Source organism: Sinohyriopsis cumingii, chromosome 15 (assembly GCF_028554795.1).
Source record: "Sinohyriopsis cumingii isolate HCF-2022 chromosome 15, ASM2855479v2, whole genome shotgun sequence".
Lineage (NCBI taxonomy): Eukaryota > Metazoa > Mollusca > Bivalvia > Unionida > Unionidae > Sinohyriopsis > Sinohyriopsis cumingii.
The window spans coordinates 79,663,241-79,688,398 of record NC_142975.1 but is presented as its reverse complement, the minus strand read 5'-3'; the positions used below and the strand labels follow the sequence as shown (position 1 = coordinate 79,688,398).

General features: G+C 33.4%; 1 protein-coding gene and 1 long non-coding RNA gene across 4 annotated transcripts in view; one reads left to right on the top strand and one right to left on the bottom strand.

The window, feature by feature from the left end:
• The first annotated feature begins 70 nt into the window (after positions 1–70).
• Positions 71–25,158, top strand: part of LOC149782146 (uncharacterized) — a 52,595-nt gene continuing 27,507 nt past the window's right edge. For all 3 annotated transcript variants that reach the window (XR_016414255.1, XR_016414254.1, XR_016414256.1), the window contains exon 1: positions 71–198. This is a non-coding gene — a long non-coding RNA (uncharacterized LOC149782146). The remainder of the gene's footprint in view (positions 199–25,158) is intronic.
• Positions 13,882–25,158, bottom strand: part of LOC149782147 (uncharacterized) — a 30,204-nt gene continuing 18,927 nt past the window's right edge. The window contains exons 3-4 of the mRNA XM_089933586.1: positions 14,845–14,934; positions 13,882–14,328 (exon numbers count right to left, since the gene is read on the bottom strand). Coding sequence (XP_089789712.1) covers positions 13,999–14,328; positions 14,845–14,934 — 420 coding nt within the window. The 3' untranslated portion in view covers positions 13,882–13,998. The remainder of the gene's footprint in view (positions 14,329–14,844; positions 14,935–25,158) is intronic.

Below are 25,158 nucleotides of genomic sequence, written 5' to 3'. Positions count from 1 at the left end.
GAATGCTATCTTAAGTTGTTTATAGTAAAGGTAGTACTACCGATCCTAGCAGAACTGTATTCGGTGTGGATGGTTATTGAGGTTGTAGGCGTTGATGATAAATATGTCTAATTTGGGGATTGTGATATAAATCTTCGCCTTAATTCGAATTAGATATACTCACTCCTGCTTTGCCATTTCACTTTCCGGATTTTGAAGGTAACTTTTGAAGTTTTTACTTGATTTTTGTTTTCATTTTTTAATTAATTTATTATGATTTCAGAGGTAATGAATTGTCTACTCTGGGAAATTCATTTTCCTTATTGTAAAATTTGATCAAGTTAGCGTACTCTGGAAAACGTTCAGTTTATTTCTGTTTTAGACAGAGCATTCGTTTTCTATTGGCACATATAAAGAAATTTCATTCACAGCACATGAAAGTAGAATAGAAGCATGCCAGAATTTTCTCCACTGTGTTGGCTGCAAATGGAAACAACTTCACCTTATAGCTGTTCATCTTTTACAAGTACTTAATAACTGTTGAGTGGTCACAGGTTAATTTTGTATGATTTAATTTTGGATGAATAATTAAAAATTTAAGTTGAAAATATGTTCTTCAGATGAACTGAATATATTGTTAGCATCGTTTTTTACAAGCCACGCATCCTCACCCTCTCCGGTACTATAATATGGTGAAATATTAGCTATTTTTCAGATGCACATGCATGATGACATGAAAACTAGAAAAGCAAAACTAGCAAAATAGGTTACTCTGTACTGTTTCGTACTTTACATGCGGAGTGATATTTCTTTTAAATTTCATAATTTTTCGCATTGATAATCCTATTTTATTTTTTATTATTTATTTTTAGAATTTTTTTTACGTTATAGGAACTTTTAAGTCCCTATCTTTTGGTGCCTGCTTAATGAGTGTAATTTGGGTATTAGAATATACAGCTTGGCATTGCTTCAGAGGTAAATTATAAGAATTAAAAAAAGACAAGCCGCTAATTGTACTTGCTTCCTTAGTTCCAGACAAAACCAAAACATAAATTCTATTTAAAGTCAGCATTCTTTTCTTAATGCTTAAATTCGTTTGTTTCTAATTTACACTGTCAAAGTATATCATTCCTTTCAAGTACAGGTTAATTTTTCAGATGAATACAACCTCGGAATTCATATCGTTATTATTAAACAGTCTGGCAACAGTTTAAATGTAAATATTAGTCAAGCATTCCCAAAGAATTCCTAAGTTCCGGTGCTTTTCAAAATCAATCAGTTCTATTTAGGCATGATGGTATTGCAAGCCGCATGCAATATTTACTATTATTATATGCTCATTTTTTCCCCCGTTAACTTTACATTGTCGGAATCGTTCAGTATTCCCCGATACTGAATGCGCGCGACAATACACATATAGCATTCACGTGAATAAAGGAACTACTTTCTACTGTAAACAAACAATGGACGCAGACACCAACACTTTTGATTCATTTAATTTGTCCGCGGATGAAGTAAACCAGTTGTTTGAGCCATTTGAGAGTAGAAATGTCAAAACTGAAAATGTGGATGAATTCATAGAATCACAAAAGAAACTTTCAACAAAGCAGGCGACTGAGCGTGATATCAGAAATGTACACCAATGGCTGTATGATAACAAACGTGAGACATGGTGCATTGAAAAGATCATTCCGGATCATTTAAACATGCATTTAGCCGAAATGTTTATAACGACTCGCAAAGTCAATGGTTCTGAGTATGAGCCATGCTCTTTAGATTCCATAAGAAACAGCATAGAACGACATCTTAAGGCTAAAGGGTATCCCGTTTCTCTTAGAGACCGTCAATTCCAGAAATCAACCGAAGCACTAAATTCTAAAAAAAAATGCAACTGAAAAAAGCTGGTTTTGGAAGGAAAGCAAGAGCATCAGAGCCGATAAGCCAAAATGACGAAGAAGCTTTATTTTCAGCCGGTGAACTGGGCTCTCTCGCGCCAGCTGCATTGCAATTTTCAGTATTCTACTTTTTTGGAAAAATGTTTGGATTTAGAGGCCGAGACGAGCACACTAGATTAAAGTTTGGAGATATATCAGTTTTCACCGATTCATCCGGTACAAAATATCTTCAATATGCTGAGAGGGATAGCAAAACATTTGACGGTACTGGGAAGGATGACTACAGATCAACAATACCTCGCATTTTTTCTACTGGAACAACACCGGAGCGAGACCCAGTTAATCTTTACATGCAATATCTGAAACGAAGGCCATTGGAAATGATGGATGCCGACAGCCCTTTTTATTTGACACCAGTTCCAATTCAGAAACTGACAGAAACTTCCCAGATATGGTAATTATATTTCTAAAGATTCAATTAATGCCCTTATTTAAAATAAAAATATAAATACAAACAATAATATTCGTAAAAACTTTTAAGACAAATAATGAATAAATGAAAATAAAATTATATGAAAGAAAACAAAAAATATCGGAAAAATATGGAATAAATTTTGTACTCTGCGAATACTAAACCTTGCGGAATATAAGAAAACAAATTTTTATGAACGTGTAAATTTAAACAATATAAAAAATATATTTTACTGGACAAAATATTACAAATTACATGTATTATCCGAGACCAATGGAGGTTAATCAACTGGGGAGTTTGATGAATATATAGTGGATCTATGCTATATATATATATATATATATATATATATATATATATATATATATATATATATATATCTAGTGGATCCATGCTATAAGAGGAATCCTATCTTGTGTTTCGAAAATCAACGTAACTATTTTACCAGAGTCTATTAAAGCTAAGGGATCCTAGTAAAATTGAACTCACGTTTCGGTTGATGTTTAGCAGTGCAAAGAAACAAATGAAAAAAATAATGATTGCACAGTAAAAAAAAAAGTACACGTTGGACCTCATCAATGGTGCAAAACTACAAAAGACTTGCTCAAAACAGAAATATATATATATATATATATATATATATATATATATATATATATATATATATATATATATATATAATAAAAGATGAGAACTGTAACTTGAAAGAGGGTGATATTGAAAATGTCTGTATAGTATTACTATTGTGGAAGCACTCAACTAATATGCCAATTATGTGCTGAAATATATTACCACACAATTAAGTTAATTTCAGTAATAATCAAGGGCGCCCGTAGATTTTTTTCCGGGGGGGGGGGGGGGGCCTGTGTAGTGGTCAGCCATTAAAATTTATGAATGCAGGCCAAAAGATGTTTAAAAAGTGAAATCCGGAGTGAGACAAGTGTCCCCCCCCCCCGCCGCCCTTATGTGCGCCGCCCATGGTGAGGATGATAGAGCAATAGCTAAAAAAAATCGGAATAATATTTCGCCGTTCAACAAAGTTCATCATCTTTGAACAGAACATCAGTACATCCCCTGAAAGCACCCCCTTGCACATGCACACACTTTCGCAACCTGATTATCTAGTTATTAAAGGCCTTTTTGTTTTCACATTTTGGTATAATGTTGCAATGGAAAACTGCACTTCCTAACGCACATGGGTTTGATATCGTGTTCCACTTAGCGATCTGTTGATAATGTGATTCAGCCAAATATCAGTTGGAGCTAAATTAGGGATATATGATGAATAGGGCAAAGTTTAGATGCTGTACTCTTTCAAGTAATCAGCAAAGGCGCCATATGTATGGGCCGGTGCGTTGTTAAGGAGTAATTGGATACCACTGGTAGCGGTGCGGGGATTGACATATCGCCAGTTGTCAATCATTCTGCTCGATTGACCAATCAGCGAGCGCTATTATACACACCTCCAGGCACTGTTTACGTTCGCCATTTTCTTCCAATAATCTGCTTTTGTCGATATCGACCCGGCTATTGTATATATTTACAAATTTTGCAACGGTTCGGAGAAGTCGCCCCACTTTGCCTGGCGAAGTCGCCCCAAGGAACATATATATTAATTCAGAGATATACCCACATGGTTAAGGCTTTATTTATTGTTGTTTTTCTTCAACTTAATAACTTATCAAATTTATAAAGTTTGCAATTTTTCAACTATTCCATTTGATCAACTCCGCTTCTGTACTTAACAAAAATTAATTGTTATCTGTCCCTTTTGCTCTGCTCTTTAAATCATTAGATGCATTTTAATAATATTTGTAGAGACAGTGTCATCAATATTTTTTATTATATTTACATCTAAAAATGAAACATGCATACTAGATGCAGTATAAGTAAATTTAATCGTCGGGTGAAAATGATTTAGGCGATCACTCATTTTTTTCAGTTCTTCAGTTGAATGCTTCCAGATATAAATGTCATCGAAAAATCTGAACCAAAGAGATCGATTAAACTTTTAGTTTTGAATAAAATCCTTTTCTAATTCACCCATGAAAGGGAAGGGTATATATGAGCCATATTAATACCCATTATCTGTATGTAATTCGTATTATTAAATTGAAAATAATTATTTTCCAAGATAGTTTTTATTATTTTTACAAATATCTTCGCTTGATACTGTGCTATTATTAGGATTGTTATCAAGAAAATATTTGCACGCTTCAATACCATCTGCATGCGGAACGTTGGTATACAGTGATGTTATATCTAATAATACCAGGATTGAAATTATCAGATAGATGTGGAATAGACTTCGACTTTTTAATGAAAGTAGTTGTATCTTTAATGTATGAAGGAAGTGATTTCATTAAAGGTTGTAAAACACTATCAATAAATTTGGATAGGTTTTCAGTATATGAATTAGAACCTGATATAATGGGTCGTGATGGAAAATATAAAGGTAAATTATGGTCAGGATTTTTATGAGTTTTTGGGTAATATGTAGAACCGAGGTGTACGTATGTTAAGAGGGAAAGTATCAAATTCCTCATATACGGAATCATTATTTTTAGCGATCTCATTAATGCATGTTGAACTTTTTTTATTTAATTTCTAATTAACGTTCAAATTCTTTAACATGATCATCTGATTCACAATAATAATAATGTTTGACTTACCATTCTTTTTAATTACTATACTTTCGTCATTCATTAGATGATATACAGACTTAATTTCGTCCTTATAAATATTACTATGATATTGCTTTCATTTAGTTAATATTTCTTATGTGATCGCGTGTATATATATATATATATATATATATATATATATATATATATATATATATATAAATATGAATCACGTAAAAGATGACTTAAAAACGATGAATTGTAAAAAGGTTCTTTGGGTGACATGTTTTGGGATGACTTCTCCAGCCAATTGGGGCGCCTTCTCCAACCACTCTGGGGCGACTTCTCCAAATACATGGGGACGAGTTCCCCGACTTAACTTAGAGAAGTGCAAGCGATGGATAAATGCTCTTGCTTTCTGTATCTGTCTCAATGTTGTTTCATATAACAAATATTGCTCACCAATGTCGTCTGTTATATATTTTAATGTTATCACGCCGGCCATTTTCACAGACTGTTTGTCGGAAGTTAATACGTTGTCAAGTGACGTGTTCGGTAGGTGGAGCGATCTACCTTCTGGCGTAAGGCCAATTGGTGCTTCCGTAAAATATTCCACAACATTTGCCTCACATAGGAGAAAATAATATCCAGTCAAACTAGCATAGTCAAGTAAAGACAGCTTGACGACTGGTCATTTTGAACTCTTTTTATATACGCTCCAAGAGAATTTAGCATTAACTTGGCAACAAGGTAGGACGTCGTGTTAATTAACATCACATTTCCCATGTCACATTGCATGTTTTGGTTTTGGGTGAAAATAGCACTGTGGGATAAGTTAATGTTAAAAATTTAAATTAAAGTCTCCTGTGGATTTATATTTGGAGATGGTGGGTGGGTACAAAACTGACTCAATGGCAGAAAGTGGAAAGTTAATCTTAAAAATGTCTATGGGATTAACATTAATGTGGAACTATGGCGACAAACAAGACGTTAATGTCAAAAAACTGATACAAACAGACAAACACACACACAGACTAACCAGCACAAGTCATCTAATGACTAATAACATTCACACACACCTTTAGATCAACGTTCAGTCTTACTAACACACCCATATCCTAAGCAAACTTACTAACCAGTATACAGTGTGACTGACCAGTACTTACACCTACTGACTATCACCAACAACTGCTGGCCAACATAGTCTTAATGACCATTGCCCACATCTAAAAATCAACACTCCTGGCCAATACATCGTGTTATTTCATTGTGGTTTTAAACTAAGTAATAGTAAAGAACGAAAACCAACAAGTATTGCAAAATTCAGCAAACAAATTATTACCCTACCATTAAAAGTCAAAAACTTTCCATCACAATTCCAAATGTACAGAGTTCCAGAGGAATTCCGGTGGTGTTCCAAATAAATTCCAATATTGAAGGCTTAAGAAGAATTAAATAGTACTTTATAATTTCAGTGAATAATTGTTTTACAAATAAATCCACCCAAATTAAAATTTGAACAAAACAATAAGACTGATTCCACTTTGCAAGTTAAGAGAAGAATGACCAAGTTAGAAGTAAATAACAGTAATATGAGAGCTGACACAATAATAGTGCCAAGGTCAGTTTCCTTTCTAAAACATTCTACGTTGTCAACAAGATCAAGAATTTCCATGTGAATAACAAATGTACTAAGCTCAAATACAAGTAAAGATGTTTACCTTCATTAAAAATATCTGAATATTGTATCTATACTCAAAAAGAAATATTATCCATGTCTAATGTATTTACAAAATAAATGTCACTAATTGGGTATACATTAACTTGATTTTAGACAAAGGTCAATTAAACAATTCAGATAAACGTATCATATAACATGAAAAAACTAATAAACAATACTAATTAAATATACATTGCAGCTACCCTCATAAAGGAAAAGCAAGATGTAAACAATAAAATTTTCTTTTACATACAAGTCAAATATACATATAATTAAAGTTACATCAGATTATGTCTGACGAATGGAACAAAATATGCCTTAGGCAATATACTACTTCTGTACGCGTGAAAGGGCCTCTTCAGTTAAGTTATATTTTCCATTGATGTGCCTAATGTCGATACTGTATTTATTCAACATCAAACTCGACCTTGATAATCTCTGATTTTCGTTTTTCATCTTGCTAATGAAAGTATGGGAGTTGTGAAATGAAATAATCGGAGAATGCGCTGAACTACGACCTACATCAAAGTGATGCAAAGTCAATATCAAAGCCAAGCACTCCTTCTCATTTGTGGGATAACATCTCTGGTGGATGTTTATTTTTTTAAGGAAAATAACACACCGGATGTTTAACCCAACCTTAATTGAACCAACAGATATTTGAAATTTGGTTCTGAAAGAGCTTGCGCACTCTTATGTAAAGCCTTCATATTTCAGAGAAATGAAACTTGGATTTCTTATTCAATAAACTTGTCTGAGTTCAGTAATTATGGAGAACTTGGAGCACAATCTCCGATAATACCCGCGATATCCAAAACTCGCATCGGTTGCTTTATACTGATATGCACGGGTAATTCAGAGATAGCTCTGACCATAGCATCTATAAGTTTAGTTTGACCGTGTGCCACAATATGTCCTAAAATGTAATACACATACGGAAAAAACTCATTTTTACTTGGATTAGTTGTCAACTTTGCATCCGATTTTTTTACAAGTGAGCTTTCCATGTCAGCAAAATAAGCGCCACAACTATCTAGACTGGGTGTAATCACGTTTATTGATCTTTAGAAAATAAAGAAACCGTTCATCTCAAACGTCATCCTTTTATATTGATAAAGTCCATCTGGAGCTACAAATGCCGAAATTTCTTTTGCCCTTTTTCGTCAGTGGAATTTGCCAGAATCTTTTCAAAATGTCAAACTTGCTGACAAATTTGGCATTTCAAATTTTGTCAATTTAGTCATAATTTTAGACACTGCACATGCATCTGTTTTAGTGACTATTTATTTTTCTGTAGTGTGTGCACATGCGGAAACTATCATCTGGTTTCGACACTAAAATAGCATGGTGAACTCAAGTTACCGTAACTTCGTTCTCTGATATCATTCTCTAGCAAATACTGAATTCTGTTTTCAGATGTTACTGTTTGAGATAATTCCTGTACAGATGCTTTTTCACAAGTATATAATGAATAAATTGAACATCAAAGTAGATTTAATTTGTTCTTGTCGGAACATCTAGAATCATATGCTTATATTCAATTAATAGCTATTTTAGTTCATTCGTTTGTTAAGAGTGTCTATATGAATGTTTCAGGTCAAGATTATTCAATGTTTCTGAGTTGCGAGGATTAGCTACAACAAAGTCATTACAGTCAGATTTCTTTCAATCACTTAAGTCCGTACAGTACGGGGCAGGGACAAGTAAATTAACTGCATGATGAACACGGCTATCTATACGAATATACTCCTTTAACTTATTTATATCCCATGAGTATTAATTACATAATTTAAGTCAATTACATTTTTTCCACGATATAACGGTGTTTAACCTAAGAGGATTTTGAGGTATGAGCAAGAAAGCCAGAACTGTACGATCAGGCTGAAACCCCCTTTCCTTCGTATTTTATTCATACCTTGATATCATTTTTGACTGAGACTGATGAAGATTATTTCTTGCTACTTCACAAGCTTATGCCAAATTATTCTGAAATCAGAACCATAGTCAAGAAGATTAATATCTAAATCTTCGGTTGAAAGAAGTTTCTCTTTCAATAATTTAAATGGTTATTGAACAGTATGACCAAAGTCCAGTTCAAAAGGAATAGAAAATAATGATTCTTGAACTTATTCTCTAACAGCAAACACGAGCGAATGAACACCGTCGTCCAATCTTTTCGGATATCAAAGCAATACGACGGAAAGATGTTTTTCAACTTTGGATAAAATATTTCTAAAGGCCCCTGTCTGTCAGGCTCATAGGAAGAATATTTAAATTCTTTGATTCCTAATTCATGCATAACTTCCTAGTAAATTTCAGATATAACATTTGACCCTTGTTCAGTCTTCACAGATTTGGGAAGGCCAAATTGCACAGAAAGCTCAATCAAAGCTTATACAATGGCTTCAGTTTTAGTATTCCTCAAAAGGGATTGCCTTTGGAAATCTTCCTGAAGCACACATCAATGTCAACAGGTATCGATTGCCTGACTTGGTCTTTGTTAAGTGAACGAAACAGTCTACCATTATTCTGCTAAAATGCAGGAATAGGTTGCAGATGAGATTGAGGTATCTTCTAATTTTTTTGTCCCTACCATTTGACAAGCGTGACAGGGTCTACAGTATTTACAAAGATCACATTACATTTTCAGAAGATACAAATGTGTCAAGATCTTTTGATCAGTCTTATAGACTCCTAAATGACCAGACAAATGAGTTATATGGCCTGGAGTAAGAATTCCTTGTCTCTACTACTTTGAAACTACAGTTTGATAGTTCACCGACCACTCGTTACCAGCAGGTACATCGGGTAGTCTCCAGTTTTTCATAAGCACCCCAATTTTAACGAAACAGGTACTTACATAGCTTCAGTTTCGCTAATAGCCCTCTGAAACAAACAGGACACCTCATGATTTTGTTCCTGTTCGACAACGACTGATTGTCTTTTTTCGTCCAGGTTAGAACAAACAGAGAAAGAAGTAAAGACAAGATCCATGCGATCAATAACTTTTGAATGGTGAATATTAATGATGACCTCATCAAAAGCCTGACTATAGGAATACCTTCCTGATTATGATCATTCTCAATAGCTCTTGTTTCTATAGCTCTAGCAACTGCACATGCATGGCATAAATCATGGATTTTATTTTCAAGAGGATGGACTTTCTGATCCAAACAAGACTTCAATTACAAGTGAATTACCAACATTATCTCCAGATAAATCGTTGCCTAGTAATAAACTAATACCATCGATGGCTAACAACGTCACTGTTCCAACTGTCACTAATCATGGCACTAAGTCTGACGCACTGGAGAGGAACATTAAATAATCTGTAGTCTTCTACCTGAATAAGAACACTTTCACTGGAAGAAGACTTCTCAAATAAAAGGCAAAGTACCTGATAATACAAGACTTGGGGACGCTGATGTATCCCATACAATTATAATCGTAAAAACCTTGACAGAATCGTAAATAACTGATATGAAACTGGTCGACATGAATGGTTTATAATTACCCATAACAAACTCAGACTAGAATTTGTTTGACCCACCAAAATGTGGCTTCAATACACGACCGTGGCCTTGACGTCCAAGAATAAGAGCATTTGGGATATCTCTGCCTTTATTACGTTGCTTAATTTTCATTATGAAGTAGTCAGAAATAGCGTGCCCTTTCTTTGTACAATATGTGCAAGTAGGAAGAGATAAGGATTTTGATCAATCTTATCAGAAATTTGATTACTAAAGGTTGTGCCACATTGAGATTTGAAAGTTATCGTATGACACTGGGGTGGGTTTTTTTCATCAGTAATCTAACAAAAAGAAGACTTACTGACAAATGAAACTCTGTGATTCAAGGAATCATCGTCAGCTGTATGAGAAGAAATTTCTAATTTTCCGACATTTTGCTCATTAATTTAGGTTTGATGGTCGCTATGGAAGCTATTCTTAAACTCTTCAACTAATATAAGTTGTCTGAGGTTATCGTAGTCTTTACCAACCTTCCTGGGTGCGCACCAACAATCAGACGCTTCGAAGTGGGTATGTACAATTTCTTTTCTACAGTTTCTACACCTGTATCTCTGATACCAAACTCATAACCCTTCATGATAGAATCCTTAACTAGATCGTAATCTGCACTTTGTTGTACTAACAGTGAAGTGTAGAATGATTCCAAGAGCATTGCCAGTAAGTACACTTTGTAATAATAGAGTCAAATGCTATCTTGGTCATTTCAAATTTTTCTGCATTATTTTCAGAATGAGGGAAATATTGTTCACCTTCTTTTTCTTTAAAAGGGCTACAAGCAAAGCATTTCTAAAAGCATCAAAGTACTTGTGTGTAAAGGCGTACATTTCTCCTTTTATGTCTTCACTCATTTAATCTAAGTTGAATCTAAATTTCATTTCACTATCTTTCTTTTCTCTTTCTCCCTGTATGTCGATCTCTTATTTTTAATTTGCATTTGTCTTTCTTCTCTTTCTTTATCTCCCTTTCCTCGTTCAGCAACTAAATTTCCGTGGGCCTCTTTATTTCCTCTTCCTTAACTGCATCTGCATTTGCCTTTCTTTACTATTTCTTCAACTGCATTTGTCGCTGATCTCTTTCAATAACTGGATTTGTCACTCTTTGTTCACTTTCAGAAGCTGAAATCTTCTTAACTCGATTTCCATCTGGTCTTCTAATTTCAGTTGTATTATTTTCATATCAGAGCAAATATAGACTTAATAATCAAACATAATTCACATGAATTTTAAACTTTCTTTTCCACTAAATATTGGACCAAAATATTTTTTATTTCTTGCTTTGTTAAAGACTCACTCGTTTCAGAAAGATCATGTTGCTTGGCAAGTTGAAGCGATTCATCCTTTTGTAAATAGCTCTTACCCTTTCTGAGTATGACTCAAAATGAAAGTTTTCACTTTAGATGACATTATGAAAGTTTGTTGATTTCACTATAGAGTTATGAAATGTGGGAAATTAAAATACCCGAGACATAGAACATTCTGAAACAATTTTAAGTTTCAAACTCTGATATATTTTAAAGAAATTCGTATCGCGGACGAAATACACCAATTTTCTGTCAGGACTATGTAGTCTTAAACTAAGTAACAGAAAAGTGCACCAGCCAACACGTTTTGTAAAATTCAACAAACAATTGATTTCCCTAGAACACAAAGTGAAAATTTAAAAAGGGACTTACAACATTGTGAACTAAATTTGAAATTCTCCTAAACGTTATATCACACATCAAGATGAATACATTTCCAAATGAATTCCAATGGTGTTCCAAATAAATTCCCGTATCGAATGTGTTGTCGGGCCTATAGCCTCATATATGTTAATGTATTAAAAGTCTTTCTATGTGCCACAATAATAAAATCCAAACAGTTCATGAATGAATTAACTATAATTCCGAATTAGTGATTTTTGATCAAAGAAGTATTAACGAATTTTAGTTAATAATTTATATTAAAAAAAATCAACTCAAATTAAAGTCTGAACACAATAACTTATTCCACCTCAAATGCTAGGGCGGAGGAATTTTGAAGGAATCAACATTAATGTAAAGGATAAGACACACTAATAGAGACAGGATTCCAGTCAGTTTCCATTCTACAACATTCTAAGTTCTCAAGAAGTTCAGGAATTTGCAAATAAGAAACAAGTGTCCTAAACTCAGGTACAAGTAACCTCCATTAATAATGATATCAGTATTTAATATATAATCATGGAGAAAATACCGATCACAGCTATCGAGAACTCTTGCATACCCTTTACCTATCTGTCCATAAGTCATATTTTGGCATTGCAAATATTTAGACAAAAGAACGTCGTGGACACAAAATACTCCAGACAGATTAGTTTGGTAAAAAGGTTCTCGGCTGAGTCGTAACTCGTGTACCCTGCGTGACGACGAGCACCTCAACAACTAGGACGTAATTAGTGAAGCATATTTGCATCTAGTTTATTGTCCTTCAACGATTGCATGGTGTACGACTTGCTATTCTGTGAAAGAGAAAACATCTCATCCAAAATACCAATAAAGATTAAAGCGTTGTTGCCTGCTGTTGATCAAGACTATAAATGACCTTTCTGGGCCTCTTTGAAACCATAAATCTTCTATATATAGAAGTGAAAGTTCATGTAATATCTGTCTAGGGAAACCACACTGATAATCAGGATGTCCATAACGCCAAATGAAAAGGAGCTCCTTTCCTAAAATAGTAGAACCAAGCCACCGAGCCAAAGTAAGTAGAGAAATATGTGATTTGTGATTTTGATCTTTTACGTAGCTTTAACAATTTTTCAGTCATATCGCTACGATGTCTGCAATGTGTCAGTTTAAAGTGATGTCTAGCACTGGGGCATCATTCCTCAGACATGTAGCATGATGCCCCACCCAGTCACATTATCCTGACACCAGGCCGACAAGTCCTAACACTAACCTCTTAATGCTGAACGCCAAGCGAGGCATCTGTTAGTATTATTTTTGTAAGTCTCTGGTATGACTCGGTCGGGGATCGAACCCACGACCTGCCGCATCCGTACGATCTTTTGACTTATCACGCAACTATAATTTATAAAGATTTATACAGTTTATTATATGAACTATCTTGTCCTTTCTTATCATAGTTCGAATCGAAATGCTATGATCTCAGCAAGTAATTCAACGCATAGGTGCAGAAGAACCTTTGTCTAGAGATTACGGTGCACTGCAGTTTCGGGTAACATGCAAATTGTAGGAGTTATATCCATAGCACTAATTTGATTTCGTATTCCTCTAGACTCATACTTTAAAGCCAATTACACTGTCATACTTGATGAGAATTCAAAGAGAGGAAAGATGTGTGCTTAATACGTCAGAGTGAATAATACGTCATATATGGCAGCAAAACCTAACCGCGAACCGTTCAATCTGCATTTCCCCATGATTAGTTTGCAACAATTTGGTGTTCTCTGTGCTCCATTCAAGGCGAAGTAGTTGTGCGTGAGATAATTCTATTCAATTAATCAAATCTGGTGTTTTTTCACTGTCCGACTTGTTGTATTGTACTATCTGCATTTATTTTCAAGAATATTTCAAATTGCACTATAGAAAGACTGAGTTAGTGTATATCGAATTTTTGTGAAATAATTACAAACTCATACACTAAAAATGACCATGGAAACAGTTTATTCATATTATATGCTCTGAGCCCATATTAGTACATTTGAATAATAGTATTTCGATAATATATGGTCCCATTTTACAAGAAATAGATAAAGCGAAAACAATATAATTATATGTTACGATGGAATACGAATATCATGGATGGAAGAAAAGATTTTCGGAGGGTGGAATTCTAACAGTGTTTCCAATTGTACTGGTCAATTGACGCGTGTTGTACAGCCTGATGTCCCAGCCTTTCCCCTGAATAATGGGCTCTGTTCCTCCTAAATTCAGCGACTCAGGTTCGTCAACTCCATGTTCCTGAAAATGGAGCCCATTTGGTAGGTGAATAGGCAATGTGTTTCCAATCAAAGTGGAAAATGGGTGTGTATTCCCCTTCCTGTTAGGAACATGGGAATATGTCCCCTCAACAATGAATTCTGTTCCTCCTAAATTCAGCACCCCAGGTCCTTCAAATTCTTGGGCCTATAAACAAGGAAATTCAGTTAAATATGTATTCATCATAATCTTTAGTGGTCATCAGCGATATTGAGGCTATATAGTGTCAATTAAGAATACGCTCTCAACTTTGAAAGCAAAACTTGTTATAAACTTTTAAATCTGATAGATGATAAAGCATTCCAATCAAATATAAACATACTCTTCTATAAGATATGATATAAAATGGTAAAGTTATAACATACTTTAAAAAGCATATTAACAATAAGATACAGGTATCACGGTAAAACCCCAATTCACAGCGCCAACATATGTCATAAAGACCACATTCTTTAATAAAACGGCCACTTGCAATTATGATGGTAGATCACGGAAATACTGCTATGTTTTTAAGATATAAAACAATAATTTCAACATAGACACATACATACTATATATATATATATATATATATATATATATATATATATATATATATATATATATATATATATATATATATATATATAATATTGACACATATTTAAAAGCATAGATATAAACCTCTTCAGGATGAATATCAATCCTCACAGGACGAATTGCAGCGTCTATATGCATCGCCTCATCTTCTTGATTAAAATCCCTCGCCTGCAACTATAACAAAACAAAATATTTTCTTACCTACTTCTTTAAAGAAAACTTGATGCTCTCACGCTCTATTTATCCGTATCTAACTGAATAATACAATACATTATATAGTAAACTTCCAATAATGCTTTCTTTACTTCTAATTATCAAAAAATATCATAATAACAGTATATAAACACAGATTTCTAATACACAAATAATTTTTTTTAGTTCCTAGGTAGTTAGATGACTAAGCACAGGTTATCTCCCACTTTAAATCGACAGTCATCAGTCATTAAATATTCATAAATGTAGGAACTGAGCATCTGCTGCTCATTACCGGTTTGGGACCCACACAAATGAAATTATAACATTACATAAATCACTTCTAATAACAGACAACTTATCACAATGTCTGCTTAATACCTCTTCCGATCGGAAACGAACTATTCAGGCTGACCAACACCAATTGTGGACAAGCCGGCTTAAATTTTGACTGACGAACGCTTATTCTGACAGACAATTACCAATTTTAACTGACTAAAACGATAATTACACATTTGCTGACGTAATAGCATAATGTGATTTTTTTTTTCACATTAGGACCGCATACATAAATATATTTAAATTTGATTGGGTTGTACAAGTAACTGACGGAGAAGAACTCGCCTAATCGGAGATAAATTCTTCATTTTGCAATAAATAATTCACACATTTAACCAAATCGATAAAGGTAGGCAAATGATTGATAATGTTTACTAACATACGGTTTTAAGACATTCAGCCATATATGCAAACAAACTAATGAGGTAAGGTAGGGGGATTGATAACTATCACTTAAAGACGTTTTAAAGATTAACACCCACGCTTGCAAGCACACGGATAAAATATGGCAAGGAATGTGTGGTGTTAATAACGTACATATTTTTCTGACCGAGGCATAATGTTACTGACTAAAATATATACTTACTGGTCATATTTACCCTTGCTGACGATATATGATACACACATACATGATACTTTGAACGGGGGTTAAAGTATCGGGTAGGGTTATAAGGATATAACACCTTTTCCAAAACACCCACTCATTTTACTGAAGCCAAACGCTCGCACATACAAGCCTACAACGCATTAGGGAGGTATAGTTTCTTTTCCACTAAAAAAAACTGTTACAATCCAACAACGAACGTTGCCATCTGTCAACCCCTTACAGATACAAAATGGACGAGTGAAGGTAGTAGACAGGTAATGGTAACTAATACTCATAGTTAGAATCCACCATCCACCGTTACAGGCAAAATGGATGAGGAAGGTATTGGATAGGTAATGGTCACTAACAAGGAAATCACCCACCTATTTATTTCAAAGAGAACGGTCGCAGGAAAAGGGACTAACGCGATAGTCACTAAAACACATCACTAAAATGTAACAGAATATGTGAGTTCAGTCAAAATAGATACCGGTGATTTGCTATAGCTATTGGTCAGCCCGAAGAGGTGTTGGTAATCTAGAACATGTGCATACTTCCCATAGGCCATAGTATCATCCTGTGCCTGTAAAATTCCATATGGCACATGACAGGTGTGGTCCAGAAATATTATTTCGAATATGAGCTCATTCACACCCCAAACTCCCCAGTAATGTTAATTGCCTCCCGTAGGACTCTACAGTGGCGTAAGCAATGTTTGCTTTAACTTCTCCACTAGTCATATTCGGTTTATTGATGTTGATATGTGTAAAGCAGAATGTTAAATCTCTTACATACTCCTAGTGTGCCGTACTGTTAATTTCCCAGGTTCCCTCATGTCGACTAAGTATTGATAATATCATTGATCTCCATAGGAACCCCTGATACTACTAATGTGGTTTTATGACAAATGTTGACCCTTATAAGATCTCATATTTGAGGATTCTTTAAGTATACACACCTTTAACTAAATGTTAACAAGAGTATGGTTGATATTATAAAGCGTTTCTGCGGTTAGTATGTTTATTTGTTTTCGGGATATTTATTTATATGTTGATTTTTGTATCTTCAATTTCTTACCTGGTACTTTTGATACTTTAACTTAATGGGCTCCTTATAGTCAGTAAAGTTAGTTTTGTGATGATATGCCCACAGAAAGCGATGCATACATACATGCATACATACATACATACAAGGAAGAGAGAGATGGATGTAGTAGAAGGAATTATCGCATTGTCAACTATTCAAGACGTTATATCGATTGAAGCCAATCACGCAAATAAAGCCCTACCTCATGTGGTATATTAACAATACCACCTATTTCGACACAATGGTCTAACAAGACTCAACATGCAATTCATACAACATTACTCAGCTATGACGACTAGGCTGTGGGCAAAGAATACACTTCAACGTATAAGCTCAGTGCCGCTCACATCGTGAATTCTTCGCAAAGCAGTTAGGCTGTTCATTTGGAACAGGTCGTCTATTATTATTATTATTACGTACGTACGTACATACATACATGCATGCATAGAAACATACATGCATACATACATCCATCCATCCATCCATCCATACATACATACGTAGATTATTATTAATATTAATATTAGTATTATAATAATTGTTTTTTATTATTATTACAGAGACGACAATCTAACATTAATTTATTACTAATTATTACTGTGATAATATACTTCCAAATTAATTAATTAATCAATTGATTTTGATAATAATAAAAATATAAAAAAATAAATAATAGTAGTAGTAGTGGTAGTAGTGAACATCAATGTAAACGGCTGGTTATTCAGTCTAATGGAATCTTGAAACTGAAAAGGTCTACTTTTAACTCCCTCCGTCACCATATTGTGCCAGGCGAACAATATTGTCCCTAATTTAGTTCTGAATAGTGGTGAATTACATCTTCGATTTTTTTCTCGTAAAATTGGTACACAAACCTGACTCGATTATTACAACAAAGGTAGTTGGATACATTAAATATTGCAAAACATAAACATAAATAAAAATTGACAATGATGAAAAGCACATATTCATTAACTATCACAAACCCTATCAATTATATATGTCTAGCAAGTACAAATGTCATACAAATTAAATGACGAAGTGATTAATTAACTGAATAAAACAAGCAAGACTTGAAATTATATTTTCGAGAAAGTGTCGTCAAATAAATGCTTCAAGTACGTAAATTAATTAATAACAAACGATGTTCGATTGTATAAATTATCATAACACATAAGCATACACAAAGTTATTGAACCAAATGAAAGGTAGATTTAGTACATGCAGCAAACCCATACTATATTAGTTAAGCATATATTTTCATGTTCACCAATGAATTGTACTGCCTTTCACAACCATAAGGCTGCACTTCCCAGCCCTATCTTTAACACTAAATACCATAATATATAATGTAACCACCCTATTATTATGAATATATTTTCTCCATGTATGTTATTGTACAAACTATTTTGATACTGACAAATCACTAAATTTGATTACATAACTATATTTGCACATCAACATATCATTATCCATCTCTTTCACGATACACTTCACTGCCTTTAAATATCCTTTGACTTTCATGGTCTTATGTGCAAATTAACCACATGGTTTCCCCTATCTTTCCCGTATCTGATTTATTATCCTTCTTTTGGCACCGATGAGACTGTTTCCACTTGGAGTTTATTTACACAGCAGTTATTTTTTTTTTCCTTTCTTAAATATTATTAACCAAAATGAACGTTGAAATATTTGTATGTCATCTTAAATCATGCAACAGACAAAAGTTTAGTTTAAATCCTAACAATAACTACATGTTTTTTTAAAAAAAAATAGAAATAGAAACCCTTGTCATGCGAGATGCAACCAATTTCCTATTTAATTAGTAAACTCCATTATGATGTACCACCAGAGCAAATCTTGGACGTTTTGAGAGAACGCGAGTAGTAAATTGTGCCATGATGGATATATATTTCAAGCAACTGTATTGGTTACTTTTCGCAGATATGGATATCTAATAGTATGGGTCACTATAGGAATATATGGCAATGTAAGATTTCAAGGCAATGTGCAGATTATTATTTATTTTTACAATATAAATTCCTCATCTACATTCAAATGGGTTAAGGTAAGTAGGAGATAGGTAACTGTCACTTACACACGGTTTAAAGACAAACATTCATTCAAACAAACAGCGGATGAAGGAAATATATGGTAATGAGTAAAACACGGTCTAACTTACCAAGCCACATTTGGGAAAGAGTTATGAGGACCAACGCCTACTCTTACGTTCTTAAAGACAAACACACATATACAAGCAAACAAACAAATTAGGGAAAGCAAAGTAAAGTGATGATTACTAACACAAGTATTTACAATCCAGCACTTGACTTAACAAACACAAAATGGATGAGGGAGCGTAATACATTGGCAAGTGACACTAACACACACAACTGCAATCGAACACCTAACCTTACAAACATAAAGGATGAAAGAAGTTAGGATATAGGTATTAGTCGTTAACAAATGAAACATCAACACACAAACAACGCGGACAGAGAAAATGAGAGTTCTGACATAGCCACGAACACATTTAGTTTCAGTCTAAGATACTATATCCTAATCAGTCCAAATAGGTACTCATTAGTCATAATATGTATTGTTCACTCAGAATAAGTGTTGGTCAGACAAAATCCCAAAGTCTTGATACCATTTCATTCCATGCTAAATTCCTGTAGTTCTTAATAACCGTTAATGTTAAATTATCATATAGTATAGACCAGACTTTGCAGTAATGGTAATTCCTACTGAGCCATATATTAGCCCAAACAACGTTCCAGTTATATTCTTGTAGGTTAAGTATTGGTAATGCATGAAAATCTTTTGTTTTATTTATTTTTTTAAATATTTAAACCACATTCCTGGATAGCTGTGGGTGGGGGCACCATCCCACAGTCTACCTAAGAAAGAATATGATATAGTCACATAATTAAGCAATTAATTAAACGTATCTTTCGATTACTAAACACTTTCAAATCTTTTCATACAATAATTAAAAAAAAATGGGACTGGAAGAAGACAATTTGAATGGAATATAACAGCGCCGATGTAAAAACGGAGAGAGAGAGAAAGAAAAATAGAGATAATATATTATTTTTAAACAAATTAGTCGTTTTGCACATACTTCAGATGTATTCGATTAACAAACGATCAAGTGTTTTATATTCCACAGAGCAAGCCGCCATGCAAGCAATTGTTTTTAAAAGGTGAAACAATTTTCACTGATCATTGCGAGATCATACATTTTTGTTTTCGACTATATCTAAATAGTTTAATTCTATATGTTCTCTGTTTGTTGTGAACCTAACGCCTAGCAGTATGAAAACACGTTTCCCAGATAAGTGATTTTATGACAACATTTATCTTTTCTATATTTCTTTTTCCCAATCCAAACGGCGGCAATCCTTTCAATGTCAACGATAAGGATGGCGATTTGTGCACAGTGACACAACATTGGATATCCTCGTAAAGAAATTCAATCCCTGTCTTTATCATTGGGCCTAAATGCAGACAATTAAGACCTTTATCTGTAAATGTCTATAAAATTGATTCGAATCTTTTATTAAAGTCGACAAGTAGATCATTGATATTCTTTTCCTCTACGTATTGCATTACAGCATACATGTGTTTTAATATATTTCCTCCTATATATCGATCAGAAATGAACGCTGTTTCATCTCAGTTTATCAGTTTTGATGGAAAGAAAATTCTTAATTCTGTTGACAATAGATGCTGACGCAAATTTATAAGTAGTATTTAGCACAGATAAAGGTAGCCAGTTATATAGTAATATTTTTCCCTTTTGGAATACAAATTATAATTATTTATTTCTGAGGAGTTGATAGTTCACCATATTGAAAACAAAAAATTGGCTGTATCTAAGAAGAAATAAACCTAAATCTTTCAAAATGAATTTGAAGCTTTCTTTGAAAGAGCCCTCTGAGCCTTGGCCCAGAAATACAAAAAACGCACATACCCTATAGGAACCACCAATACTAATAATGCGATTTATAAAACGGACTTTGACCCTACTTGACACAATATCAAACGACGTTTTATTTGCCACTTTTTAATTTACACACATTTTTCTCAAAGTAACAAGTTTTACATTTTTTCTTATAGGGCTATTATTTTTTAATTTCTATTTTTGTCTTTATGGAACTTAACTTTTAATGTCCACCATATTTTCATACATACATACATACATACATACATACATACACACACATAACATAACATACATACATACATACATACATACATACATACATACATACACACACATAACATAACATACATACATACATACATTCATACAGACAGACAGACAGACAGACAGACACAAACAGACAGACATACACACACAGACCGACAGACAGACAGATATGCTATGTACCAGATTATTAGCTATATAAGTTGTATAATAAGTAGCGGGTATATGGCTTCATTTGTAACATAAATTCCAAACTTTGTTTAGTGGGCAAGCTATTCATTACCAATTACTTTGTATAGTGGGCAGCGATTGAGTCACTAATTGGTACCGATTCAAAACCAGATACGGATCAACAAATCGAAAACACACTGTCAAAACGATAGGAATGGGGTATGATCCTTTATAATTAGTATACTATACCAAAGACACAAATGTGTTTGACATTTCATTGACTGTAGAAACAAGATGGGATTTTAGCACTCTTAAGATTCTTTGTCCTATTCTCCTGAAGTTTTTGAGTTTTGGTAACCTATCACAGTGAATAACAAAAACATCGGGTGCATGTGATTTATATTAACGGATTATTGATTTTTTAAAGAGATTGTTTAATACCTCACACGGAGATATTTTTTGAGTTCTTTTATGCGTTCGTACGTTATACAATATTCTATATGCAAATTCTGTAGCGCACTTTATCATGGATTGTTATGAAAAGAACGTTAACATTTTGTAAGAAAGATCGCCTTCTCGAATTCCTACAGGATAATATATGCTTTCTTGCCATCACATATATTTCTATACTTACTGTAAGTAGTTTTTTAAGTATTTACAATACTATCGTCTTCGTATGAGGAAGCACTTATTAACAACTCTCTGTATTTTGACAATTTTTGAAATAGCTTTCGCGTTGTGACCTTTTTATGACGCAATATTCAACAACCAACTTCTAACACCTATCTCACACTATCGGCATATCAAAAGGTCAACAAATACCAGGTTTCATAATTTTCCTTTAGCTTATTGTCCAAGCTGGAAGGATATAGGAGAGCTGGGTTTACATTTATGTGAAAATTTCGCTCATCATTCATATTGAAATGCTGATCTGAATAAATTCGTTGCAACTTCAAACAAGGATTTACTCATATTCAAATATTCTTCATCTGTTTTTGTGTTGATATAGTTATCAAGTCAAATAGATGGCCAGTATACGTGTTTAAAATCGATCTAGAAATTTTGAAAACACGATTTTAGTTATTATTGTTGATCTTCTGCTTCTTACTAATATTATTATTATTATTAATTTAATAATAATAATAATAATAATAATAATTATTATTATTATTATTATTATTATTATTATTATTATTATTTAACATAGAGTATATACAGTGATCACCATCATGGCATAAAGATTACCCGGAGAAATATATCAACTTTAAGATTTATAGTCAGCCATATTGACCTCTATTCAATATAATTTCCAAACATGTAGTCTCAGTTTTTTAGGGTAAATTTTACTCATTTTCTTGTGTTCCAGTTTGTTAAGTAATTATCTAGAAAGTGATTTCGATGCAATAAAATTAACCCTGAAATTGTACCTGACTGTAATAAAAGATAATTACTTGGTAATTTCGAGCCATCCTCGCTATGATTACGTAGAAGACAGTCAGCAGAAAATATTTTCCATATAAACCACGGACAAAACCAGAAACAAAATCAAAGCCGAAATAAAAGCTTTACCAATGTAGGAATTACACAAACAAATTCTGACATAAGTAATTATTTTTGTATTTGTTTTCAAAACATGGACGAAATTATAATCAAGATGCTCTCAAAAGGTTATGTTGCCCCACATTTGAAATTAGAGTCATTTGAAATTAGGACCAGTTTCCATAGGAAAGCGAGGGAATATGTTGTAAATAGTAGTAGAACCAAGTGAATCATATGATGTAAATATTAAACTGTTTGGGTTTATGCTGTATATACGTCCTTTGCACGCTCGTGATTAAGCAATCTTGTAAATGTATGTACAGATATTGTCCTGTTATATTGTTTCTACTGCTATACCAGTTTACGTTGTTTCAAAATTTGATTTCTTCAAGGCAGTTTGTACATTTGTCGTAGTGTTAGTTGTCGAAAGAGTAGATCATTTTCTAATATCAGTATATCAATTGATCTAGTCAAAAGAGTAAAGACAGATGACACGTCCATTATGGATTTCAACAACAGGAAAAGGTTGTCGCATTTGTTAGACTGCAACACTCTAATTAGTTCAGAAATTTTGATGCCGTTAACACTACAGTTTTCCCTCTCAAATTGTCATGTTTTTACGAAGTATTGAATGTTCATCAGCATCGCTTGTTTTTTGTTGTTATAGAATGTTTCGATTTGTGAGGCAGAATATTTGGAATTGATCAGTCATATTTACGGAAGTACCAGCTAGAATCTCATTTCATCCTGAAAGACTAATTTTGTCGGACAGGCGTAGCTTCTGCAATATTGCTCAATATTTACTATCATGTTGTATACTTCAGCAGTCTTTAAAGTCAGCTTAAAGTGGGCAGAAATTCTGTATACAAATACAGTATGTATTTATGTGATCGATATCAGTAATCATTGATAATTGTATTGATCTGATATATCATTTTGTGAGATTAACATGGGTCACACAAAGCGGTAAATCAATGTTCCAACTTGTGTAAAGTTTGTTAATTGGACTTTGATCTCTCTCAATCAGCTTGACTGTGGTGATTACAAACCAACCACTCACCAGACCACCTATGTGTTGCTGCTGTTAGAACAACCAGAAGTTTATTTCCAAATCTACATTATTTTCTTAACTGTATGGTAGCTTTCTGTTAACTTCTGACACTTTCGACAACCTTTCTTAACAACAATTGATTATAGAATGGACAAATTTCATAATTAAATCTGAACATAGTATCTCATCTTTCCTCATTATGTGCTACTCCAAAGTCCCCTCTTGTCATTCAAGCTATGCTGTTAATGAATTTTGATAATTTGTTTAAGTAATTTACCCACTTTTATTACGGTGACATGAAACAAGGTGCATCTAAGGTTGCACACAATGATAGATCTTTCGACAAATACATGTCGTCTAAACGAATCAATACACAAATTAAAAGATTATTGCTGCAAAATAGTCACTTTTCTAAAATGTAATAACATTGCTATCTTTTGTAAAATGTAATTTCCTATACTTTTCTTTTACTAGATGATTTTGTAAAGACGTGATATCTATCCAAAATTGAGACACTGTTTTGAACAAACTGCTTAATACAATTATTTTTACTGGTGCATCCTACTACGTATGTTATTATTTTGTATTCCTTTGTATGTAGGTATAGAAGCAATTATAATGCATAAGTCTCGTAATATTACCTTCTTTCTTTTTCCCATACCCTTCAATTTCAAGGCTTTATGGAGGACTTGGTACAGAGGTTTTTTTGTTTGCACCATTAAGATAGAACTAAGTAGTATATTGGGACCTAGCTAGTGGTTATAGGAAAGCAATGTATTTCCTTGTTTTTAATGCGTCAAGCTCTACGTACCTATTTTAATGAATATCATTCTCATTTCATTATAGACAACGAAAATATTGCATTACGTGTTGTCACACATTCTTCTATATAATGTAACTCGTAGGCTCAGATCCACTTCAGAGAAATCATAAACAAATATGAATGGTGAATGCCACTGATGGAACAGTGTTCCAAATAGTGATAGAATATTTCCTTTTAGGGTCATATCTCTGGCCAGAAAAACAAACGTTTCAGTACACTGATTTACTTTTAATCTTCAAGGCCCACTGTAAAGCTGGCAAGAGATTTATATATCTCAATTAAGATGTAGCAAGGAATGTGTCATTGTTGTTGTTCAATGTTTATAATTCCAGGGTCAAGTATAAAAACGATTTAAAATAAATGGAGAGTATCTTGGACACAATGATTTAACAAACTGTATC